A 25190-nucleotide genomic window follows, 5' to 3' on the forward strand; every position below is an offset into this window, starting at 1 on the left:
GAGCAACTGGTGCCATTGAGGGAGTAGAAGTGCCCGTTGCTGCCCGGCCGTGCTGGCGTTCGCTCCTGGAACTCGGTTTCATTTTAGCCCTGGTGGATGTGCACGCTGATATCACGTGTCTTTAATTTGCATTTCTCTGATGACTTATGAAATTGGGCGTGTTTTATTTATTGGTTATGTAGCATACTTCGAAAAGTACATGGAAATTGGAATTAAAAGATGTTTTAGTAAAAAAAATTTCTGAAGATTTATTTTTTATTTGAAAGGCAAAGTTACAGAGAGAGAGAGAGAGGCAGATAGAGAGACACAGAGAGAGGTCTTCCACCCACTGGTTCACTCCCCAAATTGCCAAAATGACCAGGGCTGGGCCAGGCTGAAGCCAGGAGCCAGAGCTTCTTTTGAGTCTCCCACGTGGATGCAGGGACCCAAGCGCTTGGGCCATCTTCCGCTGCTTTCCCAGGCCATTAGCAGGGAGCTGGGTCTTAAGTGGAACAGCTGGGACTCGAACTGGCTCCCATATGGGATGCTGGCACCTCAGGCAGTAGCTTAGGCCCTGTGCACCACAACACGCAGCCCCTCACTCTGTCAAGAAAGAAAGGGAGAGAGACAGAAAGAAAAGGAAGAAAGAAATGTTGAAAAAAAAAGTCTTTGTGGGGACTGGCGCTGTGGCGCAGTGGGTTGGTTAACACCCTGGCTTGAAGCGCCAGCATCAAGACCCGGCTGCTCCACTTCCCATTCAGCTCTCTACTATGGCCTGGGAAAGCAGAAGATGGCCCAAGTCCTGGGCCCCTGCACCCACAGGGGAGACCTGGAAGAAGCTCCTGGCTCCTGGCTTCTGATCGGTGCAGCTCCGGCCATTGTGGCCATTGTGAACCATCAGATGGAAGACCTCTCTCTGTCTCTCTGCCTCTCCTCTCTCTGTGTAACTCTGACTTTCAAATAAGTAAATAAATCTTAAAAAAAAAAAAGAAAAAGTCTTCGCTGGGCCCTCCTGAGAGCCAGGCTGTGGGCACCCGGGCACGAAGGAGAAGATTTCCAGGCAGGTGCTAAGTGCGCTCGGCTTTCTTTGGCAGGGCCGCACGGGGAGAGTCTATTCAAAGTGCACACAACACACACATTTGGGGACACAGAGGCTGAGACTCACATTTTTAAAAGGCCGCTCCGTGCTGTGCACTGACAGCTTCCTGGAGGAGTGGGGCTGGTGGCAGAGAACAGGGGGAGGTCAGCTGGCACGGGGGGACACCTTGCACAAGGATGTGGAGGTGGCGACCTGCAGGTGCTGGTGAGAGAGACACCCAGGGAGGCTGAGCACCAGTGAGTGAGTGGGTAGCTAGGAGCCAGGGGCCAGGGAGCTGGAGATGGGGTAAAAATGGCAGAGAGGCCGGCGCCACCGCTCACTAGGCTAATCCTCCACCTTGCGGCGCCGGCACACTGGGTTCTAGTCCCGGTCGGGGCGCCGGATTCTGTCCTGGTTGCCCCTCTTTCAGGCCAGCTCTCTGCTGTGGCCCGGGAAGGCAGTGGAGGATGGCCCAAGTGCTTGGGCCCTGCACCCCATGGGAGACCAGGAGAAGCACCTGGCTCCTGCCTTCGGATCAGCGTGGTGCACCAGCCGCAGCGCGCCGGCCGCAGCAGCCATTGGAGGGTGAACCAACGGCAAAGGAAGACCTTTCTCTCTGTCTCTCTCTCTCACTGTCAACTCTGCCTGTCAAAAATTAAAAAAAAATGGTGCAGAGAGAGTGGGCTGGATTCCGATGGTGAGGGGTGCAGGTGCACGTCTGAGGAGGGTGCCCACCACCCGGCAGAGGAACCAGAGGCGGCTGACTCCTGGGCCCCTGGGAATGTTGGCCTGGCTCCCCTGCAGTGGCAGAAGCCAACACAGTAAGTGCCCAGCCTGCACCTGTGACTGGTGCTAAAACCACATGGCTGCAGGGCACAGGGTGGTGACTTGCAGGCAGGGAGGAGACTGACAGGGGATGTAGAACACAGGGGCAAAGCCTAAGGCTCCAGGTGTGGAAGAAGCAGGCTGGGGAAGGGCAGTAGTTTTTGGAGTGGGGAGGATGGGCAGGCAGAGGTGCTGAAGCCCAGCCCTGTAGCCTGAGCTCAGGGAAGCTAATGGGCTTCTCTCTGCCCACCCAGCCCACCTCCTCCAGGACTCACCCTGCCTCTCCCCGGGGGGCTACATCATCAGCCTCATCTCCCAGCCTTGGAGCTCAGGGCTGGATGCGAACCTGTGGGTTGAGGTCGAGAGGGAGACAAGCCGGAGTTTTCTTGGCCCACTTGCACAAAGGCCCAGAGCTCATGCTAAGCCTCCTCCTGTGCCCAGTTGGAATCACCCCTTGGGCAATAGGCATTTAGCACCCCCTGCTGGCAGCTCTGCTTCCAGCACTCCAATATCTCTGGCAGATGCTCACACAGCAGGCCTAAAATCAGGGCCAGCTCCAGGCTGAGCAGACATGGCATGAGGTCTGGCTGGGATGCGTCTGTGGATACTAGAAGTTTCCTCATTGCTCTCCATCCTTCCCTGCAGCCGAGAGACCCTCTTTAAAAGCGTAGCTGTGGAATACTACTCAGTAGGACTGGTACCCGCGGCCACTTGAATGGATCTGGCGGCACGAAGCGGAGAGGGACAGGATGGCTGGAAGAGCTCCCCCTTGTGTGAGTCCACGTGTATTACAGTCCCCAGGTAAAAATCGCGGCGATGGGAGAAACGCAAGGTTGCGGGGCGGAGCGGGGGGGGGGGGGGGGGGGGGCCTGCCAGGAGCTTCCTCCGGGTCTCCCATGTGGGTGCAGGGGCCCAAGGACTCATAGGAGATGTTGGTGTTGCAGGTGGCAGTGTAACCCACTGTGCCACTACACTGGGCCCCATTTTTCTAATGTTTGTTTGTTTATCTATTTGAAGGGCAGAGAGACAGGACAGAGTTCTCCTATCTACTGTTCATTCCTCAAATACCTGCAATAGTCGGGTTTGGGCCAGGTCAAAGCCAGGAGCCAGCCTCATGGGTGGCAGGGACCCAGCTGCTTGAGCCACTACTTCCTGTCTCCCAGAATCTGCTTCCGCAAGAAGCTAGCGCTGGGGGCTGAGCTGGGACCTGAACCTGGGCCCTCTGACATGAACCTCGGGAGCGTCCTAACAGCTGTATCAAACACCCTCCCCAGACCATAGAGCTGATTGAGCCGTTCTGTGCCTTGACTGCGGCTGTGCACCTGTGATAAAGTGCAGCTGTGCACCTGTGATAAAGTGCCAGGGAGTTGTGCACAAAGATGACCGAAACATGGGTGCGTGCAGAATGGCAAGATCAGGTGAGGGCCGCAGTCCGGCAGCTGTGGTCAGCGCCTGCCAGTCACTTCCCTGGTTTTGCTAACGCACTGGAGTTATGTAAGATGTCACCCCTGGGGGAAGTGGGTGATGGGCACACGGGACCCCTCTCTACCAATTATTCATTCTGTCCCATGGGCCATAAAGAATGAAGTTCAGGGGCCAGCGCAGTGGCACAGTGCCTATGAGCGGGTTAAGCCTCCACCTGCATCACTGGCATCCTCAAAGGTCCCAGTTCCGAGTCCCAGCTGCTCCACTTCCGATCCAGCTCCCTGCTATGGCGTAGGAAAGCAGTGGAAGATGGCACAAGTCCTTGGGCCCCTGCACCCATGTAGGAGACCTGGAGGAAGCTCCTGGCTTCGGCCTGACCAGCCCTGGCCATTGTGGCCATTTGGGGAGTGAACCAGTGGATGGAAGAGCTCTCTCTGCCGCTCCTTCTTTCTATAACTCTGCCTTTCAAATAAAATAAACAAGAAGGAGAAGGAGGAGGAGGAGGAGGAGGAGGGGAAGGGGAAGGGGAAGGAGAAGGAGGAGAAAGGTCACGGGCAGGTGTCTGGTCTGAGACGCTGGTTAGGACGCCTGCATCCCACATTGGGTGCTTGCATTTGAATCCTGGCTCTGCCTCCTGACTCCAGCTTCCTGCTCATGCACACCCTGCCAGGCGGCCGTGATGGCTCGCGTGATTGGCTCTCCACGTGGGGAGTTACACTGAGTTCCTAGGTCCCAGCTTTGGCCTGGCCGAGCCCTGGCTGCTGCAGGCATTTAGGGAGTGAAGCAACAGATGGGAGATCTCTCTATCTGTCTCTCTCTCTCTCAAATGCTTTTTCAAAAATGAAGTCCACCGTCCCAGCAGGACAAGAAGCCCTGCATGGCCTGGCATCTTCTGCCCGAGTGAGCACCAGTCTGCCATCTCCCGGGCCCTCCCTGGAGGCAGGTGCAGGAGGACGCCTGCCCTCAGGCAGCACAGGGTGTCCCCCGGGCAGGGCTGCTTGTGCTAATCCCAGTGGGTGCCCTCCTGTCCCCGCTGCCCCACCCCATGCCACCACTGGGCTGACGTCATGGAGAGATTGCTCCTAAACTCTACAAGCAGAGGGTCTCAAGCCAGGTCCTGCCCACCAGGCCCCCTGGCTGCACTCCCGGGGTTCCTCCCTGCCCTTTCTGTGCCCGGCTCGCGAGCCTGGCTCTGGGCCGTGCGTGCGGCACGGGTCTCCCTTACTAATCATGGGAACTCTAGAGCTCTCTAGGCAGGTGTGCATAGCTGAAGTTGCCGGCCAAGCACACATAGTTGCCCCAGCTCTCTCTGTAGGAACAAGGCAGGCATGGGCACAGGCCCTGAGAAGCTGACCGGGGGCCAGCACAGAAGGCCCGAGAGCGAGTGAGGCACAGGGCCCGGCAGGTGTTTACTGAGTGTGTGCTCGGGCCAGACCTCTCAGAGCGCGGCAAGGGTTAGCCCGGTCATCTCCGCAGCCGCACGAGGAGGCTGGCACTGCTGTCGCATCCCCATCCTCCAGATGAAGAAGCCAGGACACAGACGAGGAACCAGTGACTGGAATCTTCCCGCAGGGCACTGTGGAGCTTGGGTTTGAATCTGGCCTGGCCAGTTCCAGGCCCAGCACGGAGCCACTGTCACACTGCAGACCGGGCAGTCCACGTGGTCCCCCCCAAGGCTGAGTGGGAAGGTTGTAAGCAGGGTGGGCATAGCATCAGCCTTGGGCCTCAGAGTGAGCCTGGGGCTGGTGGTGGGGCGCAGTGGTTAAGCGGCTGCTTGGGCGCCCTCATCCCAGGTCGGAGCGCTGGTTCGAGTCCCAGCTACTCCGCTTCCTATGCAGCTCCTTGCTGGCGCCCCGGGGAAGAACCTGAGCCCCTGATTGGGTCCCCCAGTCAGATGCAGCTTCCGGGGCAGGTGCCGTCCAGACAAAGCCCAGCGCAGCCCCCACACCCAGTGCACCCTGCAGCGCTCACCACTGAGTCCCCGTGTCCTCACTGGTGACAAAGGACTTCTGAATCGCCTCCTGGGGACAAAAGGGGACGATTCGGGGCCAGTGGTGTGGCGTAGTGGGTAAAGTTGCCGCCTGCAATGCCACCATCCTATATGGGTGCCAATTTGAGTCTTGGCTGTTCCGTGTCCAATCTGGCTCCTTGCTGAAGTGCCAGGGAAGGCAGTGGAAGATGGCCCAAGTACTTGAGCCCCTGCCCCCACGCAGGAGACATGGATGAAGCTTTGGCCTGGTTCAGCCCCGGCTGTTGTGGCCATCTGGGGAGTGAACCTGCAGACAGATCTCTTGGTATCTGTGTAACTTTGTATTTCAAATAAAATAAAATGAAACAATCTTTTTGAAAATGCAATGATTCTAGAACTTCTCTGCCTGCTGTTCTGTAGTTCGGCTCCTGCAGCTTGGCAGTCGGGAGTCTGTGGTGGGGGAGGGGATGTGACGTTCTCAAGACCCCTGCTTGGGAGCCTTCAGCCCATTTCCTTGGTGACCCAGTGTCCTTGGTCACAGGCCCGCACTTCATGTGCTCTGGAGGGCCCGGCGTCCCTGTCCCTGGTCAGCTGTCCAGCTGCCCCTCAGCCCCAGGCCCTCTGGGCCGCGGGCTCCATGCTCTCAGGCTTAGTTCTCCCCATGCTCCTTCTGCCCCAGGGCCCTTGCACATGCAGTCCCCGCCACCCCGGCATCCTCCCCGTAATTCCTGGGCTGGTTGACGGTACACTCCTTACTGCTTTGCGTCAGTGTGGCTGCTGTGGGCACCCTGGGTGCCTGGGGGACAGTCACCAGCCTGTGACATACCCTCAGGGCCCCACTGCAGACGCAGGTAATGGAGGCATCTTGGAGACCTGGCAGCAGCGGTTCCCGCCTGGGTCCCTGTTCCAACAGGCCCGGCCTGGATCGTCTCTGTCTGCGGCTCCCCGGCACGGGTGAAGAGTCCCTGGGGCCCCTCTGCACACCAGGCCCTTCCCTTTAGGCCAAGCTCGCGGTACGCAGGACCCAGAATCCCCGAGGACATGGTAGGTTGTGCGGCCGGGGGTGGCCCAGCGGCTGCAGGGGAGAAGGGTAGGTTTCACGCGTGGACTGGCGTGGCCACGTGTGAGCCCGAGAGCCTCTCCTGGTGGCTCTGAGGGTGGGGGGGGAGCAGGAGGAGGGTCAGGGCCAGCTCCTCTCCCGCCCCCACGTTCACACGGGGAACTTGGGTGGGTCAAAGAAGTATAAATTGAAACCTGGCCCCCCAGGTCCATTTGTCCAAGTAGGAGAATAAAACATTTTATTTAACAGCTGCTGTCTTGGTTTATACCTTTTAAATATTTAGACATATGGTAGGAGGCCTCTACTTGTACTTTTGCCCCGAGCCTGCTGGCGCTGGGGGGAGCTGGTCAGCCTCATGTGCCGACCCCGAGCTCCCCTGGGGCGGCCGCAGGTGAGGTAGTCCTGCCCGGGGCACAGAGGACAAACAATAAATAGAGACGAATGGAATCATCCGAGTAGGACGCCGGCATGGTACAGATGGCCGATAAATATGAGCTATTCTTGTGTGCGCGGGGAGGGCGTGGGGCGGGGCGGGGACCAAGCAGTGCAGCCTGGTGGCTTGTGCTTGGGGGGAAGGGCCGCTGAGCCCAGTTCACATTTTCCATCCTGAGACTGTTCTCCCCACCCCCACACCTCCGCCCACCCCCAAGCCCCTCCCAGCCCTTCAGGGCAAGGTGGGCAGCAGGTGGGCAGCAGAGGGGCTGAGGGCTGCTGCCAGTTCCGGTTCTCCACTCTCACTGCAGAGAACTGCTGGGGTGGGGTGGGGTGGGGGTAGGTAAAAGGGTTGATGCCCACCCCGCAGCGTGTGCTGGGAGGGGAGCCTGTGCTGGGGTGTTTGAGCACCGCCTGGCCTCTAAGCCCCTCATCGTGCCCTTGCACGCCTGTTTCCTCACCTGTACAGTGACGCTGTGTGCGCGCCAGGTGACAGGTGAACAGGAAGAACCCTGAGCCCCAGGGAGGCCAGAGTCCCACGGCCCGCAGCCAGCCCGGGGCCCCAAGGCCTGAGCGAGACCCGGCCGGCTGCACGTGCCGGGGCCAGGGCCCTCCCGCCTGGGCAGCAGGGAAGCGTGTGGGTAGCTGCCTCATGACCAGCACGAGGCCCGAAGCCAGGAAGCCCCTCTCCCAGTTCTACTCCCCGCCCGTGCCGCCCGTGCACAGCAGGTGGCGCTGTAGTACAGAACAACCCGGCTGGTCCCCGAACGAGGCAGGCCCGGGGAAAAATCATCACGTTTTGGAGAGCTGCCCACCAGAGGGCGCCATCCCCACCCCGAACAGAGAGGCGCGTGGACGCCACAGGGCCCCGAGGACCGAGGTCTCCGGGAGAGTCCGGTGGCGTGGCCAGACCACAGTGGCCGCCCCCGGGCCGGGCCGCGGTCAGTGCGGCGGGAAGATGTCTGCGCACTGCTGCAGGATGAGCTCCACCACCTGGTTCTGGAACACCATGGTCATGGGCATGCTGGTCTCCTCGGTCTCGGGCCGCAGCAGCGTGGGCCCGAACACGATGGCCACGCTCTGTACCGACATGCGGTTCTGCTCGCGGTGCTCGATCACCCTGCGCGGGGGGCGGAGCGCGAAGAAATCAGGGCCCAGAGCTGGGCGCGGGGGTGATGGTGTGTGTGCATGGGGGGCTTCCGCCAGGGCCCACCTCCCTCCCATTCCCGCGGCCCTGTCACCTGCACAGGTGCCGGAAGAGCAGCCGCAGAGTGTCATGGTTGGGGGCGGGCAGGGAGCGCACCAGGTCGCGCACACACTTGCTGCGCTGGGCCTGGTCCTGCAGCTCTAGGGATGGGAGAGATCGGAGGAGAGGGAGGGTGGGCTCGGGGAGGGGGGCGCGCGAGGTGGCCCCCGGCCCGTCCGCCCCACCTGCACCGGGTGCTCACTGATGGCTGCGATGAACTGGCGGAAGTGCGAGAAGGGGAAGAGGGGCTCGGGCAGCTCCCGGAAGAAGAGCTTCAGGGCACCAGTGATCACGTGGACGTCCTCCCAGCGCCCGTCGTCCAGGTCGAGTCGCTCATCTGCGGCGGAGGGGAAGAGGGGTGATGGTCAGCGCCCCTTCGCGCCTTCGGGCCCTGGGGCAGGCGCTGGGGACGGGTCTCACCGTGGTCCACTTTGTAGCGCAGCTTCTGAATGGTGGCCAGGTTTCCACTGATGCGGTACAGCCCGTCGATGTCCAGCCCTGGGCCGGCGGGAGGCGCAGAGCCGGGGTCAGCGGGAGCCAGGGCTGAAGCCGCCCGTTCTTCCCCGCCCACACCCAGGGGTCTCCCCTCTGCAGCCCGGCCCTGGGACCCCCGCGCGTACCCCGCGCCTCGACGGTGCGGATGCACTGCTGCACGAAGCGCGGCACCGGGCTCCGCTCGCGCTCGCACAGCGCGGCCAGCGGGCAGCCGAACACCTGGTCTGGGGGAGAGGCTCCGTCAGCGCCGCCCCGCGCCGCCCGGCCCTGCGCCCCCGGCGCGCCGCGCGGCTCCCGCCCGCACTCCCCGCCTACCTCGGATGTAGCCCTTCTCCCGGAGCGACTGCAGCGTGGGCCGCCTCTGCAGGAACTTGCGCAGCTTGTGCCGCACCTTGCCCAGGTCGCTCTCCAGGCCGCCGGGACTCAGGACAGGCGCGGCGGCTGCTGGCGAACGCGGAGCTGAGCCGACTGGCGGCGAGCCAGGCCCTGGCTGGGCGTCACCTGGGTGCCGCCGCCCTCCTCCCCGACCCCCGACCCCCAGCTCACACGCACTGGGCCGCACGTCGTCCTCTCTGTCCGGCCAGCTTCCCAGGCGCTCGCTCGAGCCGAAGTCGGCGCCGCCGCTCTGGCTGTCCTCGGGGGCCAGGTCTGCGTACTGTAATCACCCGGAGGTAGCTGGGATGCGCCTCAGAGGCTCCCAGCGGGCCCGGCCCAGGTCTCCCAGGGATCTCCTTCCTTCACCAGGCTAACTCCCCTCACCTCCACCGGGCAGCCTGCGAGGATTCAGCTCCCTCGGCTGCAGAGTGTCCGGAAATCTCTCTGACCTGCACGGTCTCTGACCGTGGCCGCCTAGAGGTGCCCAGCTGCCTTCCCTGGCTCTCATCCCCCCCCCCCCCCCCCCGCCACCCCTTGCAGGTCGGCATCCTCACCAGACTTGCATGGCTCTCAGTTCTGAGGCCGCAGGTCCGGCTGGGCCAGCATCCTCACCTCCCTGTGTTTGGATTCCTACCTCTATTAATACAGCCGGAAGCTGTACCCAAGGTTGGCTGACAGGGAATTAAGCCTCAGGTCATTGTCGGGGGGACTTGCCCCATCTCTGCTTACATCACTGCTATCTGACCTTAACAGCTGCTGGTCTCCTCAATTCGATCCCTTTAAGTGGATTCTGCTAGTTGTAGCCGCCATGCGGGCCTGAGGCCCCTCAGAGACTTCCTTCTCCTAACTGCTCTAGGATGGGCTCCCGCCGCCCCCAGGGGTCCTCCCTGCCTTCAGCAGCCGGGAGGGGCACTTCCCCACTGGGGCCCTGCAGAGGGCTCCTCCCAGGGCGGGCACAGGTGCCATGCGTGATGGCTGACCACCGCCTCCCCACCAGCCTGGAGGCCCCGGCTCTGCCTCACCAGCTCCTGGATGCCCTGGGCGATGGCCTTGTGCCACGTGCTGATGATGGCCTCCGAGTCGTGCTGGATCAGGTACTCCGAGCCATCGCGGCTCCGCAGCTGGAGGAACACAAGTCGCTGGGTCACCTGGGGCTCCCTGGGGCTGCTGCAGGGGCAGGCTGGGGCAGAAATGACGGCAACCTGCTCCCATACCCCAGGAACTCGGCGCCCAATGGGGCAAGGGCCTCAACCCATGCCAAGGTCTCCCTCCTCATTTAAAGCAATGGGTGGGGGCCAGCGCTGTGGTGTAGCGGGTAAGGCTGCCGCCTGCGACACCGGCATCCCATATGGGTGCTGGTTCGAGTCCCAGCTGCTCCACTTCCAATCCAGCTCCCTGCTAATGTGCCTGGGAAAGCAGTGGAAGATGACCCGAGTGCTTGGGCTCCTGCACCCATGAGGGAGACCTGGAAGAAGCTCCTGGCTCCAGGCTTCCGATCAGCCCAGCCCCTACCATTGAGCCATTTGGGGAGTGAAGCAGTGGGTGGAAGATATCTCTCTGCAACTCTGAATCTTTAAATAAATAAAATAGTAAAAAAAATAAAGCAACGAGTGACAGCATCTCTGTTACAGATGAGCAAGCCGAGGCTCAGCAAGTGCTAGGCACACAGCCGGGTGGGTGAGGGGATACAGATCGGCCTGGCACACTTGCCCATGCCCCATCTGCTTCGCTGTGAACCAGAAGACATGGCGGGCCCCGCCCAGACCCCGGGCCTGTGAAGGAAACTCCCTGAGGGAGAGCCCTGGCCGCCGGGACGACAGTGAATCAAGTGTGGGCAGAGAGGGTTTAGACGAGACATTGCTGATGCTGGAGAAGGCACGGGCCACTCCTCCAACCAACCCCCCACCACACACACACACCAAGGACCAGAGAGTGTTGCCCTTGGCCTGCGCTGGGAGCCCCCAGCCCCACCCCTAGGCTGGACCACCCGTCCTCTCACAGCCCTGCCGCAAGGGGTATAAAGGACACAAAATACCAGAGGGAGACCAGGAGCCCTGGCCCACTCTGACTTGGAAGCTGGCTCCTCGGCCCTGCAGGGTAACAGCGTGGCTGCAGCGGCTCCCACCCATGGTGCCCTTGAGGGCAGTGGGACACAGAGACCCGGACACGGCCTCAGACAGCGGGCAACGACTCCTAGGACCAGAGAGGGCTGCTGTCTTTAAAGCTATGCTTGAAAACTATTTAAATTGCTTAAAACTAAGGAGGGGGAAGGAAGAAAGGGTGTGTCTTTGGCAGAGGTTAAAATGCTGCTTGGGATGCCTGCATCCCATATCGGAGTGCCAGGGTTCGAGCCCTGGCTCCAGGGGCCAGAGCGGTGGCGTAGCAGGTAAAAACACCACCTGCAATGCCAGTATTCCACATGGGGGCCGGTTCAAGTCCCGGCTGCTCCAGTTCCAATCCAGTTCCCTGCTAATGGCCTGGGAACGCAGTGGACGATGGCCCCAAGAGCTTGGGCCCCTGCATCCACATGGGGGACCTGGATGAAGCTCCTAGCTCCTGGCTTTGGCCTGGTCCAGCCCCCGCCATTGTGGCCATCTGGGAAGTGAACCAGAGAATGGAAGATCTGTCTCTCTGTCTCTCCTCATCTCTGTAACTGTTTCAAATACATAAATAAATCTTAAAAAAAAAAAAAAAAGTCCCAGCTCTGTTTCTGACCCAGCTTCCTGCTAATATGCCTGCGAAGGCAGCAGATGGTAACTCAAGTACTTGGCTCCCTGCCTCTACCCTGGGAGACGTAGCTGGAGTTGTTGGCTCCTGGATGCAGCCTAGTGGGGGCCTGGCTGTCGTGTGCACCTGAACCAGCAGATAGAAGTTCTGTCTGTCTGTCTCTGTGTCTCTCTGCCTTTGATACAAAATGAAAATAAAAAGCAGAAAGAAAGCAATGCCTTGCTCCAGCCCACGCCCTGTCCTGCGAAGGTTGGAGAGCTCTCAGCAGGCAGCCAGCACAGCCGTGGGGTGCACGGACAGGAGCCCTGGGGGCTGCTTCCCCAGGGACTGGCTGACAGCACCTCAGCCAGGGCGCAAGGCTGCAGAGCTGCGCGGCAGTGGCTCCCGGCTGCTCAGCGTGTTGGAAGCACGGGCTGGCGCGCTGTGGGCTGCACCTGCCACACTGGCTGCTCCCTGGTGGCCATACCTCCCGTTTGCTGTGGCTCTGCAGTCGCCTCCTCGGGCCCCACTAAGCCATCCCACGTAGAGAACCGGAGGCTGTCTCTTGAGGACAATGCTGGCGTCCTTCCCGGCTGCCCTGAGTGCAGGGAATTCCCTGATTCCATATGGGACTGGCAGCTCCCGGGGCACTGCCGCCCTCCAGTCCTTGCCAGGGAAGATGGTTCCGAAAGGCCTGCCTGAGCCATCAGAGGCAGGCTTCGTAGAGAACCCTGTCAGAGACAGAGGAGAGGCCCCCGCCCAATGGGACCTCAGGGCAGACATTGCCAGTTGATCTCAGAACTCTACGTTGCCCCGCCTGGTGAAGACTCCAGACTTAAGGATCAGAGTCGCTGAGGAGGTAAAACCGGTTTCCCAGCCCTGCTCTGGTTCTAGAACGGAATGAGGCCTGGTGAGTCAGAAACACACCCGGCTCCTGGTGGGACCGACTCTGCCCAGCTGAGACACAGGGCACCGCCTTCAGCCTCCAGCATGGGGGGTTTCTCCTGCAGCCCGCCATCCCGAGCCTGGGCACTGGCCTCGTCCACCCGGACCCACATTGGTGGGGCTACCCACTCGACACTTCCTCAAGAACTAAGGGTTAGGGAGAGACGGTTCCCTCCAAGTCAGAAGGCTTTTCCCTGTTCTTCTTAACAATGAGAGACGCACAACGGGACAGCCCTTTTCTCTTTACCATAGCAACCAGGAGAACTGGGCTGTCTCCCCAGTCACCACCGGAGCACCTGTTCATCCTCTGCCCCTAATTCCTCTCCACCTTGGCCCCATCCCGACCTTGCTTTTGTTTTGTAATTTTTATAAAAGGCAAGGCAGGGAGAGAAACAGACAGACAGACACACACGCAGGTCTTCCATCCGCTGGTTCACTCCCCGAATGCCTGCAACAGCTGGGGCTGAGCCAGGCTGAAGTCTGGAGTCAGGAGCCAGGAACTCCATCCGGGTCTCCCATGTGGTTGGCAGGGACCCAAGAGCTTGGGTCATCACCTGCTGCCTCCCAGGGTGCACATTAGCAGGACCTAGATTCAGAAGGGGAGCTGGGCCTTGAACCCAGGCACCCCAACATGGAATGCTGGAGTCCCAAGCTCTGTCTTGACCGCCATATCACGTGCCCCAACCCCTCCCAAACTTTGTGTGATCCTGGCTTTTCGGTGGGGTTCACTTCACCATGTGTGTTTTGGTTGTGATCTGCCTCAAAGCATGGGGCTTTAGATGGGGACAAAAGTAGTTTAGTGCTAAGACAGATGGAGACAGTGACGGGTGGGGCACTGAGAGGCCCCCAGCCTGGCCTTCTCCCTCTTGCTGCTGGGGGGACCCCGGCCAGCTCATCCACTGTCCTGGTTTATTCACTGGGGACCCAGTGGGAGCAGAGGTTTCCAAACCAGCTGGTGAGGGCAGCAGCCGGGGACAGGAGGGCGTGACAGCGTCAGCTCCCAGGGACCTCTCCCTCTCACCATCGTCAGGCAGGGAACCATGAACTCAGCTCCTGGAGAAGGAACTGCAAAATCCTTGACGCTAGAAACACCGTGGACAGCTCTCCAGGTCAGGGGCAGCTTTGGCCTTGGGCCCTGAGGCTTCCTGCCCCAGCTCCTCCAGGTCGCCCTTCGTGGGGCTTGCCCACAGTGAGAGCCCCAGGCCCTCCCCTGCCCCCCACTCACCTCCAGCACATTTTTCTTGCTGGATTTGTCTTTGGGGGCCCAGGAGAGAGAGGCTCCCTTCAGCTCCACCGTGTACTCAGGGGTGGAGAGCTTGGCCGGCTGCCTCTGAGGGGGAAGGGGGAACGGGGGAGCAAGGTTAGGGACCCCTGAGCTCAGATGGGCCTGCTTCCTGCCCTGGCTCTGCCCCACCAGCCCTCCCCCGGCTCAGGGCACCGGATGAGGTCACTGGGTGGCGGGACACTAGCTCTGGGAAAGCTGGTCCTGGAGACCAGAGGTCCTGGCGCTGCCGCACGGGGGAGCACGGGAGAAAGGAACATAGCCTCTCCCCGCGAAGAGGAGTGCCAGGCCCCAGCCTCCCCTGCCCTCCAGCCTTGAGCCGCCCACCCGCAGGGCCTGCTCCCTGCCCCCAGGGTGCCTGGCACTGCTCATCTGGGGGCGAATCTGCAATCTACACCCCCCTTACTGGCCCAGCCCCCTGGATGCTCCTGTTCTCTCCGCAGCCTGGCCTTTCCCAAGCCAGATCAGACAAGGGGCCCGAGGGCCTCACCAGGCCTCCTGTCACCGAGGTCTTAGAGTCCTTGAAGAAGGTCAGGACCCCGCCCTCCAGCACGGTCCAGGAGGCGCTCCAGTGCTTCTTCCTAGGTTGGGTGGGAAGAGCAGGTGGGCAGCTTGGGGTCCCCCTCTCACTCCAGGAGGGCACAGCCTGGGGCACCAAGGGTGGTCGCCAAGGGCCCTCGGGCGTGTCATTTCTCTCTGGGTGCCTCCCTTTCCTCCCAGGACACCTCATGAAGTTGCTGGGGGGAGGAAGCCGAGCCTGGCCCTGCCCGTTCACCAGGGTCACAGAGGCTGCCCTGCCCCGGCCGGGGTGTAGCCGGACTCTCACCGGAGCCGCTTTCCCTTGTCCACCGTCTTGGTGCGATGGAGCACGCCTGCCTTGTCCAGGGTCTTGATCTAAGAGGGAGAAGCGGGGAGGGGTGAAGGGGGGTGAGCCACACATGGGCAGAGCAGCGGTGGCTCCCAGGGGCTGGGCGGGCTGGGCGGGCCCGCAGCTCCACTGAGTCCTCTCTTCTTCCGCAGCCCAGCCACCCCGCTGGTGGGCACGGTGGGGTGATGAGGCAGGGGTGGGAGAGGTTGCTTCCCACCTCCCAACATCACCCGACCCTGGGGCCCAGGCAGATCTCCCCCACCCCGAGATCTCCACGCCCCCAAGGTCTCCATGCTCCTCCCTTACCTTCTCCTCTGGGGGGCTGGACTGGGCTGGGAGGTCGCTGCCCTGGCTGGAGTTGCAGGTGCTCTGAGGGGCGGGGACGGGGACCTGGACCTGGGAGAAAGACGCTGTCACAGATGACCTCCTCCCCTCTCCCCAGGGTCTCCCTGGCCCTGCTGGTTACCTGGGGCAGCTCCCATCGAACCGAGCAGTCGTCGGGGTTGTAGAAGTAGGGCTTCCCGTGTTGGTCCTCCAGCCTCACCCACTGTGGGGACAGGGACGGTCAGGGTCCCCAGCCCAGCTCATGAGAGGGGAAGAAAAGGTTCCCCCCTATCAGAATCCAAGATAGCCCCCCACATTTGGAGGGACGGGTGCCCGTGGCTCTGCTTTAGCCTGGCCTGGAGTTCAGTGGGGAGCTGCAGTTACAGAATGAAGGGCAGGTGCTGTGAGGAAAGACAGGGGAGCAAGGTCATGGCTGTCGGGGTCCACCTGCCACTGCCCCTACCTGCTCTTGGGTGAAGTGGTTGGTGTACAGCGTCTGTTTGTCCTGGCTGATGTGACAAGACCAGCCAGGGGGTGTGGTCAAGGGAGAGGTGGGGCTGGGCTCATCAAAGGAGCCCAGGGGTGAGTAGTCCTCCTCCGGGTAGTCCGCCTCCGGGGTGGGGGGCTGCAGGAACAGAAGATGGAGTCAGAGGCTCTCAGCGCCTGTGCTGCCTCCTGGCCCGTCCCCTAGCCCTTGGGTCCACTGGGCTCTGCGGAGCAGGAGGCGGGTCAGAGGCAGCCCCGACCACCCATGACCCCGCCAACTCGCCCTGGCGAGAAGAGCCCCGCCCACCCCCGCCCCCGCCCCCGCCCCCTAGCCATCTCGCCCCGGCGAGCAGGGGGCGTGTCCGAGGAAAGCCCCGCCCACCCCCCCGCCCCTCGCCCTGGCGAGCAGGGGCGTGTCTGAGGAAGCCCCCGCCCACCCGACCCCGCCCCTCGCCACCTCGCCCTGGCGAGCAGGGGGCGTGTCTGAGGAAGCCCCGCCCTCACCCGCTGGCTCCTGGGGCTGCCGGGGCTCAGGCAGGGCTGCATCTCCGCCTCGTCCTCCGGTTCGTTCTCGTCCTCCCAGGCTGTCTCGCCCGTCAGTGGGTTGTAGAAGAACACGCGGCGGCTCTCCTCATCCCAGTACTGGTCCCACTCGGTCTCGAGGCTCTCGCGGCTGTCCACCGAGGCCCGGGAGGTGGCGGGGCTGGCGGCGCCCTCGGCAGCCTCGAAGGGCGACTCCCAGGTGGTCACGCCCGTGTCCGGGTTGTAGTAGTAGGGGCGCCCGGTGTCCGCGTCCCTGTGAGTCTCCCACACCTGGCCGGGGCCGGCGGCCGCCGCGGGGCCGGGGGAGGGGGCCCGGGGCTGCCTCTCCACATTCGCGTACACGGGCTCCGCAGGGGCGTCCGCCTGGAGGAGGAGGGACAGGACTTTGAGCCGGGCTTCGGCGTCCCGCAGTCCAGCTCGGCCACCTGCCCCCCCCCCCCCGGCTGGCGTTCAGAAAGCCACACCCCCTCTCTGCCTCAGTTTCCCCGAGGTGTAAACGACCCGCTCTGCCCATTCCGGAAATCGTAGAGAAGAATGAGGAAATGTTCTTCAGTGCTTTGTGAAGTACTTAGTGCGCGGATGGGTGGGGCAACTTCGGTAATAAAATATGTGTAACTGGGCTCTCAGGGAAGCAAGTTCAGAGGCCGGCCTGGGCCCCGGCTCGCTGCCCCAGTTCAGGGTCCTGCTGCATTGTGCAGCCCTACTGGGCGCTCGGACCCCTCCTCCCCGCCCTGCACAGAAAGCTCTGCGGCTGGAATCGGTTCTGCCTCTGGCTTTGGGGTTGGAACTTCCCAACAAGGGGCTTGCAGGTGTTAGAATGTATTCCAGACAAGAGGGGCTGGGGTATGGAGGCGCAGAGAAAGGCGAGGCCCCTCCCCACCCCAGACTCTGCCCTTGGCCCAGCCCACCCCCTTCTCCCCACGCTGGCTCCCGTTCCTTCCTCGGGACTCAGCCGAGGTGCCAAGTTCAAGACTTTTCCTGAGATTTCCGCAGTGCGCCCGCGACACCCAGCCGGCGCCGCAGCCCACCAGAGGGACAGATAACCGCCTTATCGACTGCCAGGCAGTGGAACAGCACGAGGGGAGCGAGGCTGTTTCCTTGAATGCAAACGCTACAGGGAAAAGCAGATTTTAAAACGGTAAACTTAGCATAGTTCCAATTTTGTGCTTTTGACACCCTTCCAAAATGCTGACACGGGGCCTCTCTGAGCAGTGTCACATTTGCTTTTGTTTCTCCAAACTTCTTTTGCAGCTTCAAAATGTTGTCCAATAAATTGGCTCTTTAATCTTAGAAATTCATCTGCTGACAGTGACACCTTTGAGAAGGAAGGCATGAGGCATGACTGGGCTTCAGGCGGCCTCGCTGGGGCCTTTGGCAGGTGCCTAAAATGCCTTTATTCACCCAGATTGATTCATTTGCAGGGCCAGTGCTGTGGGTAAAACTGCTGCTTGCAGCGCCGGCATCCCATATGGGCACTGGTTGGAGTCCTGGCTGCTCTACTTCTGATCCAGCTCTCTGCTAGGGCCTGGGAAAGCAGTAGAACATGGCCCGAGTCCTGGGGTCCCTGTACCCACATGGGAGAAAAGGAGGAGGTTCCTGGCTCCTGGCTTTGAATTGGCCTAGCATTGGCCGTTGCGGAGTGAATGTTCATTTGGGGAGTGAACCAGTGGATGGAAGACCTCTCTCTCTCTCTCTGCCTCTCTGTAACTCTGCCTTTCAAATAAATAAATAATCTTTAAAAAAAAAAAAAAAGATTCATTTGCCCACTCTCTGCCAGGCACGGTTCCAGGCACTGGGGATGCAGCAGTGAACAATGGATACAGATCCCTCTCCTGGAAGGCTTGGCCCTGAGTGTACACACGTGTAAACGGTGGCAGTGGGGGCCAGTGTCGTGGCATAGCAGGTAATGCCACCGCCTGTGATGCCAGCAGCCCATATGGGTGCCAGTTAGAATTCTGGCTGCTCCACTTCCGATCCAGCTCTCTGCTAATGACCTGGAAAAGCAGTGGAAGATGGCCCAAGTGCTTGGGCCCCTGCCAGCCACGTGGGAGACCTGGATGGAGCTCCTGGCTCCTGGCTTTGGTCTGGCCCAGCGCCGGCCATTGTGGCCATCTGGGGACTGAACCAGGGGTGGAAGATCTCTTCCCTCCTCTCTGTCTCTCCCTTTTTCTCTGACTTTCAAATAAATTAAAAAAAAATGAAGGGTGTAGCACGTCAGTGGCGCTCACTGCTCAGCAGGGCAGCAGATGTCAGAGGAGGGGCTGTCGCACTTTCTGAGAGGCGGCTACTCCTCAGGAATGTAGGGGACAGGAAAGCTGGGATGCGATCGGTTCCTACCACCCCCCACCACGGCACCTGTGCAATCGAGGCAGGACCCCCCACCCCACTCCTGCCCCCCCCCCCGGCCCCAGCCCTCATGTGGAAACCTGCATCCCAACCACACCAGGCTGCTCACCTGTCCGCACCCCAGAGGACGTCTTCTACCTCCGTGCCTTTGCTCCGTCGCCCCCCCACCCGCAATTCCTTTCTCTCACCCCCTGCCTATCGGCATCTGCCTCCTCTGCCGGCACCCAGCTCCCAAAGCCCTCTGGAGAGGGGTCAGACCTGCTGGCACCTGTCTGTGGCTCTGGAAGAGCTCAGAGGCATTCTGCCCTGGGGGTCAATTCGCTGCCCACCTGTCTGCCCCCAAACACAGATGTGTCTTGAGGACAAGAGCCAGGATGATGGAACCGACACCATTCACTTGCCAGCAGGTGCACCCATGTGCCACAGCACACAGCAGAGCGGTCAGAGCGCTCACTGCTTGAATCCATGGTCCATCCCCCGCCAGCCTGCAGCGACACACACACACACACACACACACATCTGACAGTACCGGTGAGACCTGCATGAGCTTTGAGCAAGAACTTCCTGAGAAAACAGGACGGAGGCAGTGGGAGGAGGAAGGTGGATGAACCAGACACCCTTCTAACCACCCGAGCTGGACCTGCTGAGGCCGAGACCTCGCCTATCCCTGGGGTAGGGAAGGGCCCTGGAGGTGGGTGGGCCAACCAAGAGGCCAGGCTCGCAGAGCAGGGGATTCTACCTGGTCGGCCTCTGGCCTTGACTCTCAGTCCACGGGTGCCAGCCTGGCCTACCAGCAGAGATCACAGAGAGACCCCCAGTGTCTATGGGAGATTCGGGGCACGGCGGGGGTCTTTTGGGAGGACGTAAGGGGCCCTCATCCAAGAAGGCAGAGCACACTTCTGTGGCAGGGGGGTGGGGACCTAAACAGCAGGGTCCCCAGGCCCTTTAAACGCTAGAACTTTCCACAGAGCCCAGCTGGTGCTAAGACAGAGGGGCTTTCCTGTCCTTGCAGAGCCTCCTGGGGCCAGGTCCTCCTCCCATCTTCAAAGGTCACTGCAGGGCCTCCCCAGCATCTCCAATGTGCGCAGACCCAGAAGGGGCCCATGCAGCCACATCACCCAGACTCTTGGCTGCAGCACCACGGGCTCTTGGCTGGGACCCCGGAGACACAGCGGCACCGAGTGGGAGAGAGGAAGTGGCCTCCGTACCTGGGGCTGGAGGCCAGAGCCATGAGGGTCCTGGGTTCTCGCCACTGCAGCCTCCCGTGCTGGCTTACACTGGTGTTCCCCTTGCCTCCCGTCCCCTCTCCTGGCCACTAGCAGGTGGCAGCCCGACACCCTTGTCCCGAGCCGAGCTCCCATCAGCATCCTGTCTCTGCCACCCTCCTCGGACGCACAGGGCCTCTGAGAAGGGAAGAGCTGAGAAGGGAGGAGCCCCAACTCCACGAGACTCCAGCTCCAAGCCCCAGCGCACCAGGCCCCTAACGGGAGGATGGAGACCCGTGGGAGCATCCTGTCACCCCAGCAGAGGCCAAGCGCACCCCCTCCTGCCAGGGTCCCCTACCTGTGCCCGCACGGCCCGACTCTGCCTCCTGGTCAGTCTGGCAATTACGTCCACCATCCTGTCCTCTCTGAGCTGCTGGGCCTGGACCCTGGGAAGGTTTCGGGGGTGGAGCCAAGGGGGTACAACCCCAGGGCTGGCACAGGGCAACAGGGAAACAAGAAGTCGCCTCGAGATGGCGGATGGCTGCGTCTCCAGCCCATTTCCTGTGGGGCTGCGGAAGTGCTGCCTGAGCAGGGCGTGTGGTGAAGGGGCCTCAGCGGGGGTGGGGTGGAGTGGGGGCGGGAGGAGGGAAGCTTCTAGGACTCCCCTTGGCTGCCCTACTCAGGGCTCTGATTACAGACACTGGGGCCCAGAGCTGCACAGACACAGGTCCCACCTGAGCCTCGGATTGGGGAGGGGGAGGCTGCCCGGGGTGGAGCGGGGCCCAGGGGCAGCTGCGAGCTGGGCCCGGGCTGCCCTGGAACGGCTCCTGGGGCGGAAACAGGACAATAGGTGGCTGTCAGCTCTCCCAGGGCGCAGGAGGATGTGCTGGGAAAGAGGAAGTTTGTCGGCTGGGGGGGCTCCCAAAGAGGAAGGAGTCTGGGCAGCACGTGGAGGACGAGAGGGCCTGCGGCCACTCCGCTGACTGCCCCCCAACCGCCCAGCTCTCGCTCCTCCAGACTTAGTCTCCAAGACACATGCACCCTCCCCCGCACAGCCAGAGGTGTGCAACAATGCTGTGCCCCTGTCCTGCTCTCCAGGGACCCAGAAGCTGATGCCTGCCCCTCCCCCCACGAAGGTGCCCTACATGAGAAGTGACAGCTGGGGGGCCCATCTTGTCTTCCCTCCCCCCTCTCAAAAGGTGTTTCCTCCCAGTCCCAAGGGCCAGGCAGCACCTGTGGGCCCCCTGCCTGCAGCCTCTCCTGCAGGGACTGCCTTGCTTCCTGCCAGTTCAGGCCCTGACGACTACCCCCACACTGGGTCTCTTCTTCCATTTCCCTAATCCTTCTGCCCTCCCCCACCTCCCCAGGCCTCGTCTCTCCTGCACCCACGTGGGCTCAGGACAATGTGTGGTATGAATTTGGGATGTGGGACACATGGCACTGAGACGCCATTTAGAGCAAGGCTGGGGTCCACGCCCCACTGTGCCTTCAAAAGCTTTAGTATTAAGGCTGGCACTGTGTAGGTTACACCTCTGCCTGCAGTGCCCACATCCCATATGGGTGCTGGTTTGAGTCCTGGCTGCTCCACTTCCAATCCAGCTTCCTGCTAATGTATCTGGGAAATGCACCAGAGGATGGCCCAAGTGCTTGGGCCCCTGCACCCACATGGGAGACCAGGAAGAAGCTCCTGACTCCTGGCTTTGGACCAGCCCAGCTCCAGTTGTTGCCTTCATTGGGGGAGTGAATCCGTGGATGGAAGATCCCTCTCTCTGCCTCTCCCTCTCCTACTCTGTAAACTCTGCCTTTCAAATAAATAAATAAATCTTAAAAAAAAAAAAATAGTATTACCTTGACCTCAACCCCTGGACTGGTCAAGGGTGGAGAGCGGGAGGGAAACCCAGAGGCCTGGAGGCCTCATCCTTGTCACATGTATGACACATCACACTCTCCCCACCCTGAAACCAGGGATACACACACACACACACAGGTCACCAAGAAAGACCACACCAGGCCCAGGAAACAGGAAGAGCTGCCGAAAATTCCAGAGTGGCCAGAAACTCTGGGCCAGCTGGCTGGGGGAGGGGAGAGGACAGGTGTGGGAACCCTGCCCCTTAGCACAGCCCTGCAGCGAGATAGGGATGGGGGGCGACCATAGGGGTCAGAGGCCGGAACCCCCTAACTGGCACTTCTCAGTGGGCTCCAGCCCCATAATACAGGGACTGAGCAAACCCACAGGGCTCCTGCCTGCTCTGGCTCCAAAATAGGTTCTCAGGCCTCCTGCTGGGCCTCCCATCCCCCAAAGAGAGGAGGGGAAGACCACAGCGGATCCTCAGTGGGGTCCTCCTCCCTCAACCACACCCTCACCCTTCTCAGAGGCACTGGGCAGGAGGGGTGTTACCCAAACAAATCAGCCACATTCATCACCCCAGCCGTCCCCCTTTGTGCTCAGCCCTTGTCCCCAAAACCTTCACAGGAAGAGTTGGGACCAGAGCAGGTGCAAAGGGAAATCCGATCTTCTGGGGCCCAGACGTGGCTAGAGGGCTGGCGAGGGGACACAGCCTCCCTGTGGACTCTCTGCCTGATCTGTGCCGCCAGCTGGGTGGAGGAGCGAAAGCCGGAAGCAACTGTTGATCTGTGCCTCAACCTGTCTATATGACGGATGCCCCTTCTCCAGGGCAGAGGAGGGGCCTCTGTTGGCACTGGGGGCTGAGCCCAGAGCTGCACATCCACCAGGGGACCCAGGGGTCACTGCAGGGGTTGGGCCTCGAGTCCTTGGGGTCTCAGCCCTCTGAGATTTGGGCGGGGCCTGGGCTGAGTGGTTCCAGGGCTGCTCGGGTGTGCCGCCAAGGTGAGGGGCCGCAACTCAGTATGAACTTACGACGCGGGGGAGCGTGAGACGCCAGACCTAACAGCTGGAGGGGACGGGCACTCTCGGGTCGGGGCACAAGCTTCTGGACTGAAAGCAGGAGAGAACGGAGCAGGTGTCGGACGCGGTTCTCGTGTGGGCCGCAGCCAGCAGAGGCCTCGGTCTCTGTACCTGCAGTGGGCCCGTCCTCGCCCTGCCCCCGGGCTGGTTTCTGTGAAAGCTGAGCGGGCCGCAGGTTCCCACGCCCACGAGCTCTGGAGGGCAGCAGTGTGGCACTTCTGCTTTTCTGACTTCCGACGGGGGCTGGGCGCCCTCAGCTCTCAACGCTGCTCCAGCCTCTGCATGGAGGGCCGCCCGCCTGCCGCTGCAGGGTGGGATGGGAATCCAGGGAGGGGCCTATCCTTAGCCCCCACCACTTGTGCTCTAAGGAAGGCCTGCTGAGCCCCACAGACCCTGCTGGGACCAGGACTAAGCGGAAGCAGCGCCAGGCCCCTCCCAGCCAGCAAAGGCCCTGGTAGCAGCCAACCAAGCAAATGTGACTGCGGCATCACCTTCCGCCCACCATCTCAGACACAGCTGCACCTGCACTGGCCCCCCAGCAGGGGCACAAGGACCCCGTGTCTACGCCAACCTGGCTGGGGGACCCCGCCTGCTCAGAGGCAGCCTCGCCTGGAATCGCCACCCCTCCCCTCGCTACCTTTGTCCTTTGTCCTTTGTCCCTTTGGTATTTGGCCCTGCTCCTCTGCCTCTCCGCAGGGTGACAACTGGCGGTGCCACCGCTGGGCTCGGGTACCCAGCTGCCCCCTGTGTGTCCTTTGTCCACCTCCAAAGCTTCGTGTTCAGAATCAAAGCTGTCTTGTCTCTCCTCCTTGCCTTCATCTCAGCATTACTTCTGTCGCCCAAGCAGGGACCCCAGTCACGCTGGACACCACTTCCCTCTGCTGTCACCAAGTCCAGTGATCTGACCCCCAGGGGGCCAGGGGAGCAAAGGCCCAGCTCAGACACTTTCTGCAGGGCAGCTCGGCTGGGCTCTCTCTCTCTCTCTCTCTTTTTTTTTTTTTTTTTGATAGGCAGAGTGAGACAGTGAGAGAGAGAGACAGAGAGAAAGGTCTTCCTTGTCCGTTGGTTCACCCCCTAAATGGCCACTACAGCTGGTGCGCTGCACCGATCCGAAGCCAGGAGCCAGGTGCTTCCTCCTGGTCTCCCATGCGGGTGCAGGACCCATGCACTTGGGCCATCCTCCACTGCACTCCTGGGCCACAGCAGAGAGCTGGCCTGGAAGAGGAGCAACCGGGACAGAATCCGGCACCCCAACCGGGACTAGAACCCGGTGTGCCAGTGCCGCAGGTGGAGGATTAGCCTAGTGAGCTGCAGCGCCAGCCGGCTGGTCTCTTGAACGTCAAGTCAGGGCAGCAGGAAAGGGGCGGAGGCTGTTCAAAGACAGGGAGAGACCAGCAAACCAAACGTGTGCTTTCACTGCACCCTGCAGGGGCCCCCTAGGGCAGCAGGGAGGGAGGTGTTTTAGGACCTTGGGGGAACAATCAGGAAATCTAACTGGGTCTCAGTGACACTAAGGAGTTCATATTAATTCTGCTGGAACAATGGCAGGGTGGTTAGGGAGTTGGACATTTTCAGAGACGCAAGCTGGGGGTGGAGTGGGGGCGTGGGAATTGTGAGGATGCCTGGAATTTGTCCTTACCCAGGAAAGAATCAACAAATATGCATGGAGCTATTGTTAAACCCAGGTAATAGGGATAATTGTTCTCTCTCTCTCTCTTTTTTTAAAAGATTTATTTTATTTATTTGAAAGACAGCGTTACAGAGAGAGAGAGAGGTAGAGACAGAGAGAGTGGTCTTCCATATGCTGGTTCACTCCCCAAATGGCCGCAACGGCTGGAGCTGCACCGATCTGAAGCCAGGAGCCAGGAGCTTCTTCCAGGTCTCTCATGCGGGTGCAGGGGCCCTAGGACTTGGGCCAACTTCTACTGCTTTTCCAGGCCATAGCAGAGAGCTGGATGGGAAGAGGAGCAGCCGGGACCAGAACCGGCATCCTTATGGGATGCCTGCGCTTGTGGCCAGGGCTTTAACCCACTGCACAGCAGTGCCGGCCCCAGGGGATAATTGCTTTCAACTCTGCCACCCACGTGGGAGACCCCGATGAAGTTATAGGCTCCTGGCCTTGGCCTGGCCTGGTTCCAGCCCTTGTGGCTATTTGTGGAGTGACCCAGAGGATGGAGGATCTCTCTGTCTCTCTTTCCTCCCCCACCCCCCACCGGCCCTCTCTTTCTCATTAACTTTGCCTTTCAAATAAATAAATAATTTAAAAAAATAAATAAAAGTTTTAAGATGTTTTTACTTTTCTCTACATTTGAAAAATTTCCTAATAGAAGTCAAACAAAACCAAAAGCAACTCCTTTGTGCGTTTTTACCCTTCTCTGTCCTCACTGTTGTACCTGTCCCAAGTTCATTCTCGCTCACCTGGGAGCAGACTCGCCCTTCCTGCTCCTCCACCCCCGGCCTCCGAGCTCAGGCCCATGAAAGCCGAGGGGAAGAATCTCTCAGGGGCTGGGGTCCCGCAGCTCACAGGCAGCAGCCGCCATCCCTTCCCCACTCTGAGGTTCCCCCGCTGCCTGCCTGACCCCATGGAGAAAACCCCACGCCTCTGGTAGCCTGGCGGTCAGAGGGAGGTGGCACACACAGAACCACCAAACCAGCCATGGCCGCGGCTGCCAGGC

The 25190-nt window shown here is 61.0% G+C and overlaps 1 protein-coding gene across 8 annotated transcripts in view; it reads right to left on the reverse strand.

Annotated features, from left to right (window-relative positions):
• Positions 1–6557: 6557 nt before the first annotated feature.
• ARHGAP27 (Rho GTPase activating protein 27) overlaps positions 6558–25190 on the reverse strand; it is a 30552-nt gene continuing 11919 nt past the window's right edge. For 3 of the 8 annotated variants that reach the window (XM_051825759.3, XM_089316941.1, XM_089316940.1), the window contains 15 exons: positions 16000–16401; positions 15473–15634; positions 15152–15232; positions 14992–15081; positions 14644–14711; positions 14308–14398; positions 13761–13865; positions 9907–10005; positions 9056–9164; positions 8825–8950; positions 8635–8733; positions 8435–8512; positions 8217–8351; positions 8010–8115; positions 6558–7888 (listed from right to left, as the gene is read on the reverse strand). In XM_051825759.3, coding sequence (XP_051681719.1) covers positions 7711–7888; positions 8010–8115; positions 8217–8351; positions 8435–8512; positions 8635–8733; positions 8825–8950; positions 9056–9164; positions 9907–10005; positions 13761–13865; positions 14308–14398; positions 14644–14711; positions 14992–15081; positions 15152–15232; positions 15473–15634; positions 16000–16401 — 1929 coding nt within the window. In that variant the 3' untranslated portion in view covers positions 6558–7710. Of the gene's footprint in view, positions 7889–8009; positions 8116–8216; positions 8352–8434; positions 8513–8634; positions 8734–8824; positions 8954–9055; positions 9165–9906; positions 10006–13760; positions 13866–14307; positions 14399–14643; positions 14712–14991; positions 15082–15151; positions 15233–15472; positions 15635–15999; positions 16402–19947; positions 20155–25190 lie in introns of those variants that run through there. The other 5 variants (XM_051825764.3, XM_089316943.1, XM_089316944.1 and 2 more) reach the window with 5 other exon arrangements.

Source organism: Oryctolagus cuniculus, chromosome 17 (assembly GCF_051225735.1).
Source record: "Oryctolagus cuniculus isolate XC-2025 breed Fujian yellow rabbit chromosome 17, ASM5122573v1, whole genome shotgun sequence".
NCBI lineage: Eukaryota > Metazoa > Chordata > Mammalia > Lagomorpha > Leporidae > Oryctolagus > Oryctolagus cuniculus.